The sequence below is a fragment of the Hemicordylus capensis genome, chromosome 2, assembly GCF_027244095.1.
Source record: "Hemicordylus capensis ecotype Gifberg chromosome 2, rHemCap1.1.pri, whole genome shotgun sequence".
NCBI classification, from domain to species: domain Eukaryota; kingdom Metazoa; phylum Chordata; class Lepidosauria; order Squamata; family Cordylidae; genus Hemicordylus; species Hemicordylus capensis.
The window spans coordinates 224,125,450-224,143,027 of NC_069658.1; the positions used below are offsets into that span (position 1 = coordinate 224,125,450).

The following is a 17,578-nucleotide window of genomic DNA, read 5'->3' on the forward strand; positions in this document are numbered from 1 at the left end:
CAGGGGGTGTGGCTAGGTCCGCATCTGACATCAGACACAGGGGGCGGGGGCAGCGGGGCAGCCGCCGTGGCTGCACACGGGCCACCGGTGGTCCCACTCCGCGCCTGGGCTCCAGCCTCTGCTCTAAGCCCCGTTGCCTGTTTGCTGCCGCTGCCACGTAGACATCAGAGCGAAGGTGCGGGGGGGGGGGAGAGCAGAGCAGCAAAGGTGGAGGTTGGGAATACAGGCAACGGGGAAAGGTCGGTGTTGGGGGGGGAGCAGCAGCTGCGGGGCAAGGGGCAAGGACCAGGGGATTTGGTTGGGAGTAGCAGACAGTGGTGGAAAGAGGGAGAGAACAGCAGCAACTGAGACCCCTGACTGGGAATACAGGCAACGGGGAAAGCAGAGGGAATAACTGGAAAGAATCTGATAGGCAATAGAGAGAAAGGGTGGCTACAGGCCACTTCCGGCCTCAAAGGCAGGCTGCCTCTGAGTCCCAGTTGCAGGGGAGTGACAGCAGGAGGAAGGGCACGCCCTCAAATCCTGCCTGTGCCTTCCAGCGGCATCTGGTGGGCCACTGTGTGTAACAGGATGCTGGACTAGATGGGCCTGGGGCCTGATCCAGCAGGGCTGTTCTTATGGTGGAGGGGGGAAATCAGAGGGAATAATACCAACTTGGAGTCTGGGACCATGCACTGGTGAAGCGTAAAGAGCAACACTCCCCAAGCACAATGCAAAACAATCCCGAGTTTAACCTTTAAAGCCCTTACGCTGAGGCTCTGAGAATGGTGGTATTATAAATGAATGAATGAATGAATGAATGAAGGTGGGACATGAGTGCTACTACAGTCACAGAGGTGAGGAGCAGGAACGCTACAAGTCACGTTGGGGGCCGAGAGTTGTTAACACAAAGCAAACCAGGGCTCAGAATGGGGAGGAAGGACCTTGTGGCAGCATAAGAGCAATTCATACATTGCTGCAAGCCTGCAACTGAATCTTGCTTGACCTTTAAAAAAAAAAAAACCCTCTCAAAGAACCCCCAATGGCTGAGGTAGGAGTTCTGCTAATCAATTTATAATATTTATAAATTATGTAATAATTGCTGCTATAGTGCCATGGAAAGAATACACAATCTCTGGGGGGACCTGCATGCCAAGCCAAAACTGGAATGAGAGGGAATTATCTTTTTTTTTTCCCAGAAAGGAATTAATATATACTTTTGAAAGTTGATTTATTAGTTGAATATTAGCTGAACTAGTTCATTTTTTAAGAGATGTGCTTTTAAAAAAATCTGTAAACACACATAAGGGGGGAAACCCCACACAGCCCCCATTCTCCCTTCCCTGCATTGCAATACTTTGTTTTATTTTTATATTTTATATTTTTACATGCATTCTCTGTAGGCTTTTAGGAAACAACTAGACACATCTTTTCAGCCAAGCTTTTTAACTAGCTGGTAGTTTTATGGGTATTATTTTAATCTGAACTTTTTATATGTTTTAACAGTTAACATTTATTGGTTTGTTTCACTGCTGTAAGCTGTAAGCAATGCTGTAACGAAGTCTTAGAGAGACTTCAGTAGTGGTGGGCAGTACACAAAAATGTTAAATAAATAAAATTTAAAAAAATTATAAATCATTTGTTTTATTTTTTTTAAATTATGTGTGATCCTTCAATAGTGATTCTAGAACAGGTTACGAAACATTTTATTGCTTGATGAGGTAGCACCCGCTCAATACACATATGGAGAATATGGTGTTGCCTTCTGCTGGTTTTAGCACCATCCTGCTGCATATTTTGACAGTTAATATCTTAATTGCTATATTTAGTTAATGTGCCTTTCATGCAAAATATTTAATATTTTAAATATTTTCATGTTTTCAGTGTATGGGCATTTTTCATTCTTGCTCTGAGCTTGTTGTGTGACATTATTTATCATCATTATATACAATTTCCCACTAAAATGTTCCTTAAGTAGTTTACATTGGACAGATTTTTTTTTTAAATGATACCAATTCCCTGTCCCCAAAGCCTATTGTCTTTACAGAGCAAGAAAGCAAGGATGAATTCAAATGTAAATAAAACTTAGACAACAGGGAGTTAATTTGTTTTGTTTTATTTAATAAAACTTATTAAATTTATGCTAATTTTATTATTTTGTTTGTGCCCCATTTAACCACCAATTACTATTTAAGTAGAAAGCAGATAAAGACAATTGGCCAGCAGCCTCTAATACAAAATCAAATATATTAACACTGACTTCTTTTCCTGTGGGGGAATTGAAGATAATGCTTAACACAACTTTATCTTTTTACCAGCCATGCCTAAACACAAGCCAACGGCATCATCTAGCAAAGGGCCAAAAGCGAAGAAATCCTGTTTCTCGTTCAAAGCAGAATGGCTGGGTGAAACAGCAGTGTGATAATACTATTTCTACCATACTAATTAGAATATTGAAGTATTATCATTTCCAATAACCATCTGCTGAAGTATTCCTTTGTTTTTATTATACTTTGTAATAAAATAGGGTAGAATTGTAAAATACACTTTATTTCCTCCCATCAGCTCCGGCTGATATGCCAGCTGCGCCCATTTCTCGAGATCAATGACCTCAAAACGGTGGTACATCTGTTGGTAACCTCCAGACTGGACTTCTGTAATGCGCTCTACGTGGGGCTGCCTTTGTATGTAGTCCGGAAACTTCAGTTGGTTCAGAATGAGGCAGCCAGGTTGGTCTCTGGGTCATCTCGGCAAGACCATGTTACTCCTTTACTGATGGAGTTATACTGGCTGCCAATAGGTTTCCGGACAAAATACAAAGTGCTAGTTATAACTTATAAAGCCCTAAATGGCTTAGGCCCTGGGTATTTAAGAGAGCATCTTCTTCACTACAAGCCCCACCGCCCATTGAGGTCATCTGAGGAAGTCCATCTCCAGTTACCGCCAACTCGTTTGGTGGCTACACAGAGATGGGCCTTCTTGGTTGCTGCCCCGAGATTGTGGAATGCGCTCCCTGCTGAGATATGATCTTCCTCATCTCTGGCAATTTTCAAAACACACCCGAAAACCCATCTCTTCACCCAAGCTTACTCAGCATCCTAAGTTTTGGGGTTTTTAAAATCTGGTTTATTTTAATATTTAAAACCTGATTACAGGGGGTTTAATTACTTTAATTGTTTTAAAATGTTTTTAAATTGTTGTTATATTGTTTTTAATTTGTTTTAGCTCTTTACTGTTTTAGTGGTTGTTTTAACTGTAAACCGCCCTGAGCCATTTTGGAAGGGCGGTATATAAATCAATCAATCAAATAAATAATTCTGGTGTTTGTGCGTGCGGACGATGTCACACTGCTTTGATTCTGCCGCCCAGAACAAAACTCATTCTGCTCACTGCTGGGGAAAATCAGAGGGAACCCTGGATACAAAGACACAGCTCCAAGAGAGGCATTTGACAGCACCATAAAAGTGTACCAGGAACATGAACCATCCTTGGATTACAACACCCCTTTCTACATAGAACGGATAATTGTGGGGGTGTCTTCACCACCGCACAGCAGTCCCCACCATCTTAACAGGATGCAGAGTGGGGTCGAGGGTCGGGAGGAAGGAAGGAGAAGTACCAATTTGACATCCCATGTGAAGTGAAGTAAAGTTGTGCCCTCACGTCAGTGCCGACTCCTGGCGACCACAGAGCCATGTGGTTTTCTTTGGCAGGATTCAGGAGGGGTTTATCATTGCTGCCTCCTGCACAGCATGAGATGATGCCTTTCAGCACCTTCCTATATGGCTGCTGCCCGACATGAGCGTAGCGCCCACTGGAGAAGCAGAGGAAAATGTCCCTGGGCCCAGAGGGTTAGGGGCCCCCCAAGCAGACTGCCCCTGCCATGCCCCGTCCCACCACCGCCCTTGTGCCACTGCGTCTTATCTTTGCCCCCATGCAAAGATAAGGCACTGTGGCTGGGCCGGGCTTCTCTCCGGCCGGCCAGCGTGCCCCTCTCTCTCTCATTCTCTCACCAGTTGAACTGCGCACCTGCGCAGTTCGCCTATGGAAGTCGCATGCCCGTGACATCACAGGCATGTGACGTCCATAGTTCAACTGCGCCTAGTCGAACCCGCTGCCCTTGCCCTGCCGCTTATCTTTGCCCCTGTGCAGCAGCGCTGGGGCTGGGCTTCTTCTCGCTAGCCAGCATGCCTCTCTCTCTCTCTCGCCAGCTGACTGTACGCCTGCACAGTTTGACTATGGAAGTCGCATGCCTGTGACACCACGGGCGGCAGGGGTGTGCGCACTGGCCGGCGGGAGAGAAGAAGCCCAGCCCAGCCCCACCAGCGGTCAAGGGTGGCGGGGAGATGTGTGTTGCCCACCCCTTGCGTTTGATGCCAGATGCAGGGGGCGTGGCTTGGGACATGCAGGCACTTCACATGCACGATAGGAGGACCCCCTACAACAATTTTGTCCCTGGACCCCCGGGGATCTTGCTACAGCCCTGGTGCCCAGGTGTTTCCTATATTCTGGGAAACATACCAGTGGGGATTCGAATCAGCAACTTCTTGCTCGCTAGGCAAGTCATTTCCCCGCTGCACCATTGAAAGGCAACCAAATATAACCCAAGGAAGAGCTCAGATTTATCCAGGGAAGAGGGAGGCTGAGATTTCAGGCCTGGATATTCACGCACACACTGCCAACATCCCAGCTGCAGCAGCTTCCTCTCTTGCAGCAACAGCAGGAACAGAGAGCAGTAGGGAAAGCAGACCAAAAGGAAACAGATTTCCGGTCCGTGACCTCCTGACTCTTCACCCTCCAGGCCGGCTGCAATGCTCCACCAGGAATGTGCAGAGCGGCACTCTAGAATCAGGCAAGGACACCAGGATGGCACACATTCCAGAAAGAGGCTCACACAGGATCAGCCTACTCGGGCAGCCCAACATCTGTTTTTGAGAAAGTCATTTCATTTTGCAAACAGATGGGTTTAAGAGGGAGGAGAGCTGGTCTTGTGATAGCAAGCATGCACTGCCCCCTTGCTAAGCAGGAGCTGCCCTGGTTTACATTTGGATGGGTGACTACCTGTGAGCACTATCTGCTGTAAGATCTTCCCTTAGGGGACGGGGCCATAGCTCAGTGGTAGAACATCCGTTTTGCATGCAGGTAGTCCCAGGTTCAATCCCTGGCAGCAGCTCTAGATAGGACTGGGAGAGACTCCTGCCCGAAACCTTGATGAACCTCTGCCAGTCAATGTAGACAATACTAAGCTAGATGGACCCATGGTCTGACTCAGTATAAGGCAGGTTCCTATGTTCCTAAGAAGCAGCAACACAAGGCGGTATAATTTATGAGATTTCTCAGCTGCCACCTCCTGCAAGAATTTCAAAGCCCTTTACAATAAAATTGAGTCAGTCACAGCAGTCACAACTTAGAACAAAGAACTGAGAGAGAAAACAGCAACACAGCAGCAGCAGCAGGAACTTAGTACAACAAAACAGTTCATGTTGCACTGAATATATGACCACATGATGTGTGCAAAGGCCACCAAAGGGGAATTAGATGAGTCAATGGAGGAGGAGAGCAATCCACAGCTAAACGGAAACCCCACGTTCCGAAGCAGTCTACCTCTGGACACTGGGGGAGACAAAGGGAAGGGTTCTTGCCTTCCCATCCTGCCTCTGAACTTTGCATGGGAGCATCAGAGCAGGCCACAGCTGAAAACAGGACCCAGCAGATGGACCCAGCAGGCTGTTCTTTTAAAGCAGGGGTAAGCAACCTTGGCTCTCCAGCTTTTGTTGAACTACAACTCCCATCATCCCCAGCTGCAATAAACTGTGTATGTGGGTGATAGAAGTTGTACTTTATCAACATCTGGAGAGGATTAGAGGCATCATCATAGTAGCTAAAAAATGGAACCTCCATCTATGGAGGCAGTACACTTCTGCGAACCATTTACTAGGCATGAGCAGCAGAAGAAGTTGCCACCAACTTCACACCCTGGCCACAGGCTTCCCAGCAGAGGTCTGCCTGATTGCTGCTGGAAACAAAGTGCTGAAGAAGATGCACTTTTTGCTCAAGTCCACCTGCTCTTCCTGGGCGACAGCAAAGCAGCTTGGTCAGTACCTGGATGGGAGACTGCGTGGACACCAGCCAGAGGGCCTCTCCACACAGCCTCCTTGCTTTGCCTCCATTTCCAAGCCCGAGCAAGGGAAACTGGCTGGAGCCAATTTCTGCAGAGAGAGAAGGGGTGGCTGGGAGAGGATTCTGCGTTCCTCACCAAATGCCCGGCCTAGTCTTTAAATCAGACCTCCAACTCCTTGCTTTTTACATGACTGGCGCTAATCAAGGTGTTGTTTTTTTTAAAAAACCCCATCCTGCCCCCACCCTGGTGATCCCTGTAAGAAGAAATCGCAGAGGTTGACTACAACACCTCACATTCCCACCAGCAAAGGCCTTTGGCTGGGGATGGTGAGAGTTGTATTCAACAACATCTGGGAGTCCCCATTACAAGGAACACAACCCTTGCCCTGTAGTTTGGATGTCAGCACTGAGAAGAGAGGAACACCCCCCCCCCCACGGGTCCAAAGAGGAGCAAGAAAGCCGCCCCAAACTGCAGTTAAGATCTAGCCACAAAGAGAAGAGAAAAGCCTGGAGCCCACAAGGCAGACCAAGGCCGCAAAGGCCAAAGATGGGAAGGCTTTAATTGCTGCAAGGAACCCCAGGGACCTTTTATGACAGCCTGAGCAGACCGATCAATGCCCGGAACGGAAATGCCCCAAAGCCACGGCTGGATTCTGCACAGACTGAAACCTGCTCAAGCCTGCACAACTGGCCTGGTCTGTTGCAAAGCGTGGAAGGCAGGGGCTCCAACATGAACCTCTGACAGCTTAAGGCTCCAGTCCTCAGGACTGCAAACAAAACCCCGTGTGCTTGGCTCCCAGAGCAGGGTATAAGGGCACATGATACAGCCACTTTGCTGAAGCCAAGCGGGACTTGGTGTGGTCAGTGCCAGGATGGGAGAACTCTTGTAATCCGCCTTTGGGGATGGGGCTGTACCTCAATGGTAGAGCCCTTGCTTTGCACATAGAACAGTGTTCCCTCTAAGAGGGATTCTCAGATGTTGACGGCCACAACTCCCAGAATTCCCAAGCAAAAGCCATTGCAGCTGGGGATTCTGGGAGTTGTAGTCAACAACATCAGGGAATCCCTGTTAGAGGGAACACTGATGCAGAACGGCCCAGTTTAATCCCCAGCAGCATCTCCAGATAAAGCTGGGAGAGACTCCTGCCTCAAACGTTGGAACAGCCACTGCCAGTCAGTGTTGACAAGACTGAGCTAGATGGACCAAGGGTCCGACTCAGTAGAAGGCAGCTTCCTGCGTTCCTATGAAGAAGCTCTTGCTGGAAAGCAGAAAGAGAACTGGGAGGCTGAGCTGAAGAGCGTGTTGCTCCCTCCTAAGAAAACCCTTTCAGTCTGCCTGGAACAGCCAGAGAAAAGGCTGCTGGACAACTCAACAACGAAAGCTACAGGCTTCTTTATGAGAACCAACTAGTTATTTGTTTAATACATTTCTATACCGCCCAAAACGCAAGTTCTCTGGGCGGTTTACAAAACAATAAAAACAGCCAATAAAAGATTAAAACATTTCAGCAATTAAAATTAAAAAGTTAGAACTATTAAAACACAATTAAAACAGTATCTAATTCAAAGCCTGGGTGAACAAATGCGTCTTGACTGCCTTTTTAAAAGTTGTAAGAGATCGGGAGGCTCTTATTTTAGCAGAAAGTGTGTTCCAAAGCCTCAGGGCAGCAACGGAGAAGGCCCGTCCCTGAGTAGCCACCAGACAAGCTGGTGGCAACTGCAGACAAACCTCTCCTGATGATCTCAATGGGCGGTGGGGTTCATAACGAAGAAGACATTCTCTTAAATACCCAGGGCCCAAGCTGTTTAGGGCTTTATAGGTTATAACCAAAACCTTGTACTTTGCCCGGAAACATATCGGCAGCCAGTGCAATTCCTTCAAGACAGGAGTGGTATGGTCTCTCCGAGATGACCCAGAGACCAACCTGGCTGCCACATTCTGGACCAGCTGCAGTTTCCAGACCACGTACAAAGGCAGCTCCACATAGAGCGCATTGCAGTAGTCAAGTCTGGAGGTGACCAGCAGATGAACAACTGTTCTGAGGTCATTTATCTCAAGAAATGGACGCAACTGGCATATCAACCGAAGCTGATAAAAGGCACCTCTGGCCACTGCCTCTGCCTGGGACACCAGGGAGAGTTTTGTGTCCAGAAGCACCCCCAGGCTGCGTACCCGCGTAACTTTGGCAGGCAGGTCTCAGGTCTACGAGGAAGATTTCATAATCTTGGCCAACCATCACGGCAGCTGCCCCTCACAGTTCCCGGAGAGCCAGGACATATGCCTGCACCCGAGACGAGCGGCGAAACTGTCCAGGGCTGGGACCCCTACAGGGGCAAGGGAAAACAGCAAGCTGCACTTGTAGTTCCCAACAGCTGTGAAAAAGCCATCCCTGGGCTGGGTCAGGCCAAGGGGCCCCCCAGCATTGCATGCTGGCTTCCAAAAGCAACAGGTCAGATGACCCCGAAAGGAAGAAAGATGGTGAGGAGTGCTACTCTGCAATGCAAGCCAACACATTTCCCTCGGTTCTTGCCATCGTAAACATCCCAGCCTGAAGAAGCAGCCCACACAACTTTAGAAAAGTTCACAGGGGGTGCTACAAGCAAACCGACATGGAGATTAGGGTTTTGGTGTTGGGGAAATAAAGATGGGAGGGGACAGGACATGACAGAGGTTTATAAAACCAGACATGGGGGAGCAGGGAGAGAGAGAGGGAATTTTCTCCTTCCTTCCCGAAGGACTCCACAGATGGCATAGATTGCCCCATACTTAGGGCTGTGCCGAGTTTTCATGGAGGGGCAGTTCCACACAAGAAGGGAATGGGGGCGGGGTGTGTGTGCTAAAAACCTTTCGCAGAAGACTGCACAACCTGTAACTTTGGGGGTGGTTGTTTTCTAAAGCGTGCACAGGCGCCAGACAGGGGTTCCCAACCTTGAATCCCCAGGTATTGGACAATGCTCACCCTCCTCAACCACAATGGCGTTGTTGTTGTTGTTGCTGTTAAAAATATTTATACCCTGACCCTTCAGTGCATCACTGCTCAGGGCAGCTTACAACATAAATAAAATAGTTACAATATAGGATAAAAATAAATCAATGGTTAAAAAGTTAAGAGACCAGGCTAAAACCACAACTGAAACAAGTTTTAAAAATTGAAATTAAATGTTATCAATGAAAAGCTAAACTCTAAGAAACCAACCATGGCTGAAAGTGCTCCAACACCACGTGGGCACCCAGGTGGAGAAGATCGGGGAGGGGAGCTGGTCTTGTGGTAGTGAGCGTGAATTGCCCTCTTTGCTAAGCAGAGTATGCCTTGGTTTTATTGTATTATTCATTTATTTATTTTATTTAACATATTTTTATACCGCCCAAAACTTACGTCTTGCTTTTGGTTTGCTTTTGGAAAGCCAACTACCTGTGAGTGCTCTGAGATATTTGTATTAGGGGAGGGGGCAGCTCAGTGGCAGAGCATCTATTTTGCATGCAACTTCACTCCCCGGCAGCATCTCTAGGTAGGACTGGGAGAGACTCCTGCCTGAGACCTTGGGATGTCACTGCCAGTCACCGTAGACCAGGGATTCTCAACATTGGGTCCCCAAATGTTTTTGGACTTCAACTCCCATAATCCCCAGCCCCCGTGTCCTTTGGTTGGGGATTCTGGGAGTTGAAGTCCAATAACATCTGGGGACCCAACATTGAGAATCCCTGCTGTAGACAATACTAGATGGACCAATGGTGCGACTGGGTAGAAGGCAGCTTCCTATGTTCCGAATCCCTGCAGGAAAGGACAACCCAAGGTCACCCAATGCAACTGACTGGGCGAGAGATTCAGAGCAGCCCTGCATGCCATGAGGAATTAATTTCCAAGGCTATCTCAGGCATTCCTCAGCCCCAGTCCCAGAACAAGGCCCAACTTCCCTGGGAAAGAAGAGAGCCGGCTGCTATGCTAGCCATGGCACAACCACCCTCCCGCCTGCTTTCCCGGAAAGAACAGCTGCCTGTTCTGGCCTAAGCCGCATGGCAATCAGCTGAACAGGGAGCCGCAGAGACTATTCAACAAAAGGCGTCCTGTCTCGCCAGCAGAAAACATTTGCCTTCCATAGCAAAACAAAGGACACAGCTCTGCCCTGGAGGGCCAAGAAGGAGCCGGACCCAAGACAAGGGCAGCTGCTTGCCAACCACTCCTTCCAGCAACATGAGTTCAGCATCCAGCATGTGGGGGGCGCAGTCATCTGAGGACACTGCAGGGCACTGGCCACACACCCAGAGGGGGCTAACGAGTGCTCGGGATCTGCCTCGCAACAGCCCCCCCTCCACCCACAAACACAAGCGGGGAGGGGAAGTGAGGCAAGGGGGAGAAGAGAAGCAAGCTGCTCCACGCAGGGCCCAAAGTGAACAAAATCAAGCCACAGAGGATGGCAAATATGCTCCATTTGATCCAATGAGCCAAAGGCTCAGAAACATGGGAAGCTGCCTTATACCAAGTCAGCCCCTCAGTTCATCTAGCTCAGGGTTTCAATTACATCTGGGTCCCCAGATGTAATTGGACTTCAACTCCCATAATTCCCAACCAAAGGCCACTGGGGCTGGGGATTATGGGAGTTGAAGTCCAATAATATCTGGGGACCCACACGTTGAGAAATCCTGATCTAGCTCAATGCTGTCTACTCCAGGGTAAGCAATCTTGGCTCCCCAGCTGTTCATTGCGGTGGAGGAGGATGGGAGTTGTAGCTCCACAACAGCTAGAGAGCCAAGCACACCTACCCTTGGTCTGCACCAGGCCTGCTAAACTTCGGCCCTCCAGATGTTTTTGGACTACAACTCCCATGATCCCCCACCACAGTGGACAATAGCCAGGGATTATGGGAGTTGTAGGCCAACATCTACAGGAGGGCCGAAGTTGAGCTGCCCTGATTTTAGAGGTAGGCTGTCTCTGAACTGGCAGCGGCTCTCCAAGGTTTCAGGCAGGAGTCTCTCCCTGCCTTTCCTGGAGATACTGCCTGGGAGTGAACCTGGAACCTCCTACATTCAAGCAGATGCTCTTCCCCCGAGCTAGGACCCCATATCTTACAGTGCTCTCATGTCATCTCCAAATGAAAACCAAGATGGACCCTGCTTAGCAAAAGGGACAATTCACGCTTGCTATCACAAGACCAGCTCTCTTTCCTGAGACACAACTGGGAAGATGAAAGGGGTAGGGGACCCGAGTAGCCCAAGTCTCTGCTTTGAAGGCCAAGCCCCCTCCACTCATGTCCTCCCTGATCCTAAAACAAACCTATGCAACCAGGCAAGAGTGGGCATGCTGCAGAAAAAGTGGACTCTTCACAGAACCACAGATTGTCAGAATTGGAAAGGACCTTGGAGGTCTTCTAGTCCAGCCTTCTGCTTGGTGCAGGAAACTGCTACAGCATCCTTGACAGGACTATCAATGGCTACTAGTCTGGTGGCTGTGAGCCACCTCCAGCCTCAGAGGCAGGATGCCTCTCAATACCAGTTGCAGGGGAACAAGAGCAGGAGAGAGGGCATGCACATACCTCTTGCCTGTGGGCTCCCCAGAGGCATCTGGTGGGCCACTGTGTGAAACAGGATAGGAACATAGGAAGCTGCCTTCTAACCAGTCAGACCATTGGTCCAGCTAGCTCAGTCTTGTCTACCCAGACTGACAGCGGCTTCTCCAAGGTTGCAGGCAGGAATCTCTCTCAGCCCTATCTTGGAGATACCAGGAAGCACGCAAGGAGATACCTTCTGCACGCAAGAATGCAGGTGCTCTTCCTAGAGCGGCCCCACCCCAAGGGGAATAACAGTGCTCACACATGTAGTCTCCCATTCAGATGCAACCAGAGCAGACCCTGCTTAGCAAAGGAGACAAGTCATGCTTGTTACCACAAGACCAGTTCTTGCGGGACTGGATAGGCCTTGGGCCTGATCCAGCAGGGCTGTTCTTATATCAGATTCTGTCCAGCCTCTGTTTGAAACCCTCTGGCAAAGGAGAGCCCACCACTTCATGAGGCAGACTGGTCCAGTGGCCACTCTTACAATTAGGAAATTATCCTAATAGCTAGCCTGAATCTGCTTCCTTGTCATTTTGACCTGTTGGTTCTAGCCCTACCCTCTGGAGCAACAGAGAACAAATCCAGTCCTCCTTCCGTGTGGCAAACCTTCAGATATTTGAAGATGGCTCTCAAATCCCCCTTAATCTTCTCCAGGTGACTCAAGCATGCGAGTCAAGTCACATAATTCAGGAAAAGGAACATACTCCAGGCTCAATGACCTATTTAACTTCACACAGGGGCAGAGAAACTGAGCCCAAAGGAGGGTATTTTATCTCTCACCTCGTTTTGGATGTTCTTTGGTGCTCCTGTGAAGGGCAATAAAAACTTCTGTACATTCAGAGTAAGGATAAGAAGCAATGCCCTCACTCTGGCATCATGGCACTGGTTATTCAATGCTACAACTTCATCATGTGATGCGGCAAAAGAACCGCCCCTTCCCCCCTGCCACAAGAAAAATGCACCACAGCAGGTGCTGTGGACAGTGAACGGATTCCCAAAAGCAACATTTTAGACCCCTTCTGGAAAAATAATTCATAGGCACATAGGAAGCTGCCGTATGCTGTGTCAGACCATTGGTCCATTTAGCTCAGTATTGTCTACACAGACTGGCAGCGGCTTCTCCAAGGGTGCAGGCAGGAATCTCTCTCAGCCCTATCTTGGAGATGCTGCCAGGGAGGGAACTTGGAACCTTCTTCTCTTCCCAGAGCGGCTCCATCCCGAGGGGAATATCTTACAGTGCTCACATATGGTCTCCCATTCAAATGCAACCAGGGTGGACCCTGCTTAGCTAGGGTGACAAGTCAGCCAGTATTGCATAGTGGTTATTGTTGGACTAGGACCGAGAGGACCCAAGTTTGAATCCCCAACTCACTGGGTGACTTTGGGCCAGTCATGTATCTCTCAGCCTAACCTACCTCACAGGGTAGTTGTGAGGATAAAAATAACCATGTACACCACTCTGAGTGCCTCGGAGGAAGAGCGGGATATAAATGTAAGAAATAGATAATAAATAAGTCATGCTTGCTACACAAGACCAGCTCTCCTCTCTAAAGAGCTGGTCTTCTGGTAGTGAGCATGATTTGTCCCCTTTGCTAAGTAGGGTTTGCCCTGGTTTGAATTTGGATAGGTGACTACATGGCAAGTGCTGTAAGATGTTCCCCTTAGGGCAGGACTTCTCAAACTGGAGCCCCCAGATGTTGCTGGACTCCAACTCCCATCACTCTCAACTACAATAGCTGAAGTCTGAGAATGATGAGAGTTGTAGTCCATCATCATCTGGGGGCCCAGATTTGAGAACTCGTGCCTTAGGGAATGTGGCCATAGCTCAGTGGAAGATCTGCATGCGCAAGGTCCCAGGTTCCTTCCCCGGCAGCATCTCCAGATAGGGCTGGGAGAGACTCCTGCCTGACCACTGCCAGTTTGTGTAGACAAAGCTGAGCTAGCTGGGCCAAGGGTCTCACTCGATAGAAGGCAGCTTCCTATGAAAGCCCCCTTTCATGTGCCAGAACTGGCTGTCACCTGTTTTACCAATTACTTCCTCCATCAGCTAGGAAAACCAGGATTCTCAAGTCCAACCGATTCACCCGATAGTCCCTATTCCGGGCAACATATTCAAGTCACTCCTTGTGGGCAAGAGAGAACTGGGGCAATATAAGGGTCAAATCTAGGCGAGGTGGGGAAGAAGGAATGAGTCAGAGACACTCCACTCAGTCCAACTTTCTCAGCCCCTGCCTAAGCTGCCAACTGTGCCCCTACACCACCTGCATCAGCCCCGAAAGCTCCCTTGTACAGAGCAACTATGAAGTTCAGTTTGTTGGAGATACGCAAGCAGACCAAGGCAGAAGAGCAGGCTGCATCTCAGGTACTGGATCCCAGCTGCAGACCCCTGGGTTTTTCAGGCCTCACGGTCCGACCAATCACTGTACAGGCTCTTTCCCAGTGCTTTCCTCGTCTGCCTCCAGACGGCAAGGAGGAGGTGCCCCCAAACCAGCGCCTCTGCCAGCTCCTTACCTTTCACAATATCCGAGAAGGTGGCGGAGTGACGGGAGACAAAGAGCTTCAGCTGCTGATCGAGGTTGCAGGCAGTCAGGTCAATATCCCAAGAGCGAATCCCTGGAAGAGGGAGAGAAAAAGGAGGGCACAAACAGTGAGACATCTCCTCATGCTGGAAGGACAGGGCAGCCAGACTCTGCAGCCACCAAAAGCCTGGAGAAGCTGCCAGAAGGGCGTGAAGCATCTTCCCCTGGGCAAGAACCCCACTGCTGGCAACTCTTGGCCATGAATGATGCAGAACCCTGGACTGGGGGCGGAGGGTGGGGAGAGATTAAGGCACAAAGACTGTGCTTTCGCCAGGTCCCTTTAAGGAAGTCAGGAACTGCGGACAAATCACAAATGGCCAGGCAGGCGGTCACATTGGGAACATCCAGAGAGCCAACAGAGCCCAAAGGATGCCCTCCAAAATGGCAGTTCCCACCAGGCCCAGGTGGGTGGCCTCCCCTCTGCCTGCACTTACAAAAGCATGCAGAAAGAGCCTTGGTGAATGGATCAGACCAAGATGGATCCATCCAGTCAGCAACCAACTGACCCACCAGATGCCCAAAAGGAAAGTCCACAACCAAGGCACAAAGGCAATGGCACATTGTATACATATCACAACCTGGCATTCAGAGATTGACTGCCTCAGAACATGAAGGCTCTATTTTTTAAAAAAAATTGTTGTCATGCAAAGTACTCACTGAAAGACCTCTCCATCTATCCACCACATCCTTGGTACTCTGCAGTCTGCAGAGACAATCCCACATCCCATCAGGATTCCAAAGAAAGCCTGAAAGGAGCACACACATAAGGCATAAGAGCAGCCCTGCTGGATCAGGCCCAAGGCCTATCCAGCATCCTGTTTCCCATAGTGGTCCACCAGATGCCTCTGGGAAGCCCATGAGCTGGAAATGAACACTTGCACTATTGCTCTCCTGCAACTGGGATTCAGCAATTTACTACCCCTGATCCTGAAGGTTCCATTATTTGTTCGTTTATATTTATATACTGCCCTTCATCTTAAGGCCCCAGGGCAGTCAACAAGAAGATAAAAACAATAAAAACCATAAACACAGAGCATAGTATAGCAATCAAGACTAGTAGCCACTGACAGACCAGTTCTCCACATGTTGGTCTGAGTCCCTTTTAAAGCCTTCCACATCAGTGGCCATCATCTCATCTCGTGGCAGAGAATTCCATAATTTAATTATGGTATGTGTAGCCAAGTACTTACTTTTGTTGGTCCTAAATTTCCTAGCAATCAGTTTCATAGGATAACCCCAGGTTCAAGTATTGTGTCATGCTCCAAGCAAGAATAAGGCCTCGAGAAAATCTCCAGCCACCCCACCCCTGCCAGACCACAAAGGGGCTCACTACAGCCCAGGCACCTTTGGGAAGGGGCCCCAAACTTCTAGGGATGGCATTAGCAAGGGGGTCAAGGGTTAAGAAAGAGAAGTATTAATGGTTAAATATATTTACAAATGGTTTGGCTGCTTTGAAGCTTCCACCTGGAGGAAATCAATTCTAATGACATCTTTAGAGGAGCAAAAGGTAGCGAATCAGACACAGGAACCAAGGAAGCTGCCTTATAAGGAGTCAGACCCTTGGTCCATCTAGCTCAGTGTTGTCCACTCTGACTGGCAGCAGCTCTCCAAGGTTTTAGGCAGGAGCCTCTCCCAGCCCTGCCTGCAGATGCTGCCAGGGAGTGAAGTTGGATCTTCCGCATGCAAAGCAGATCCTCTTCCACTGAGCGATGGCCAGGGCCAAGAAATGTTGGCTCTGTTCACCAGCCAGAGCAATTTTTACTTGTCAAGCTATTACTCATCAGGATTTCTCTCACTCAGCCAGCATCATTTTTCACTCATCACAGACAAGTGGATTCCCATAGCCCTGGATATGGCCCCATCCCCTAAGGGGAAGAGCTAATAGCACTCATGTGAAGTTGCCCCTCCAAATGCCACCATGGCAGACCCTGCTTAGCAAAGGGGACTAGTCAGGTAAGCTGCCACAAGCCTGGCTCTCTTCCCCACATAGGCAAAGGGCCCATTGCTCCTTCATGATATTTAGGAGGTCCCAGCAATCAGAGATGGTTCAAAAGATGAAACAGTCAGCCACTGGCACTCGGCACTCTTCCTTTCCAGAGAGCCCTCCCCGGTCCTCAGCTGACACTGCCCCCCCAAAGCTGCCCCAAAGAGACCACAGGAGGTTTTGCTCTCAGCCGCCACTTTCTCTCCCCTCACAGAAGCCAGGCGGCAGACAGTCTTGTTCTCCAGCCCCTGGTTCTTCCGTGCCATCATATCAGTTCAGCCAATCACGCACGAGGCTTTATCACCACAAGCACATGAAGACAGAGAGGCTCTTTTTAGAACGGCCCGGTGGCGTCAAGGCGCCCTGCAAAGCCAGAGCACGAGGGAAGCCACGCGCCTGCCTTGCCACCCACCAGAAGGAGAACAGCTGCCTTGCCTGCATTAAGGCAGACCCCACCTCGCTTACATAACGCCAGCGCAACCTGCACCAGCCAAACGGCAACACTGCGGCTCACGCAAACACACCCGGACACGTGCATCGGCTGCAGGGATGCTCTGCTGCTCCTCCAAAGCACTCAGAGCGGCTTAGGCCTCACTCCCCGGGGGTTTCCTCAGGCAGGCAGCTCGCAGGGCTGGGTCGACATCTCTTCAGCAGCAAAACTGCACCAGGGTCGCTCTGACGGAGCGGCTCCCCAGATCCCCAGCCTGGCAGGCAAGCCACTGCACACGGCTACTGTCCCGGCAAGGGCACACGTCAACGGAGCAAACACAAGAGGCATCGCTGCTCTCGAGCAGGAAAGGGGGAAGGAGAGAATTAAGGCCACAGGATTACCCTCAATAGTTGATCTAGATACGGTATCTTGCTCCTGCTAGCATTTCTTTAAAGTTCCTACCATGTGTGCGTGCGCTGTCAAGTCAATTTTGACTCCTGGCACCCACAGAGCCCTGTGGTTTTCTTTGGTAGAATATAGGAAGGGTTTACAATTGCCTCCTCCCAAGCAGTATGAGATGCCTTTCAGCACCTTCCTATTTCACTGCTGCCAGATATACCGTATTTTATGGACTATAAGACTCACTTTTTTCCTTGAAAAATATCCACCAAAATTCAGGGGCGTCTTATATGTTTTAACAGTTTAATATGTTAAAACTCTGAAAAACTGGATTAAAATTAAGGTGCGTCTTATATTCTGTAGTGTCTTATAGTCCGTAAAATACGGTAGGTGTTTCCCATAGTCTGGGAAATATACCAGCGGGGATTCAAACCGGCAACCTCTGGCTTGCTAGTCAAGTCATTTCCCCGGTGCGCCACTTAAGGTGGTTCCTCCTACCCTGTGGAACATATGAAACTGCCATATACAGACTATTGG

General features: G+C 49.4%; 1 protein-coding gene across 1 annotated transcript in view; it reads right to left on the reverse strand.

Moving 5' to 3' along the window:
* Positions 1–17,578, reverse strand: part of MAP1S (microtubule associated protein 1S) — a 57,917-nt gene that overhangs the window by 24,932 nt on the left and 15,407 nt on the right. Inside the window, exon 2 of the mRNA XM_053297323.1 lies at positions 14,161–14,262. Within this exon, the coding sequence (XP_053153298.1) occupies positions 14,161–14,262 (102 nt within the window). The remainder of the gene's footprint in view (positions 1–14,160; positions 14,263–17,578) is intronic.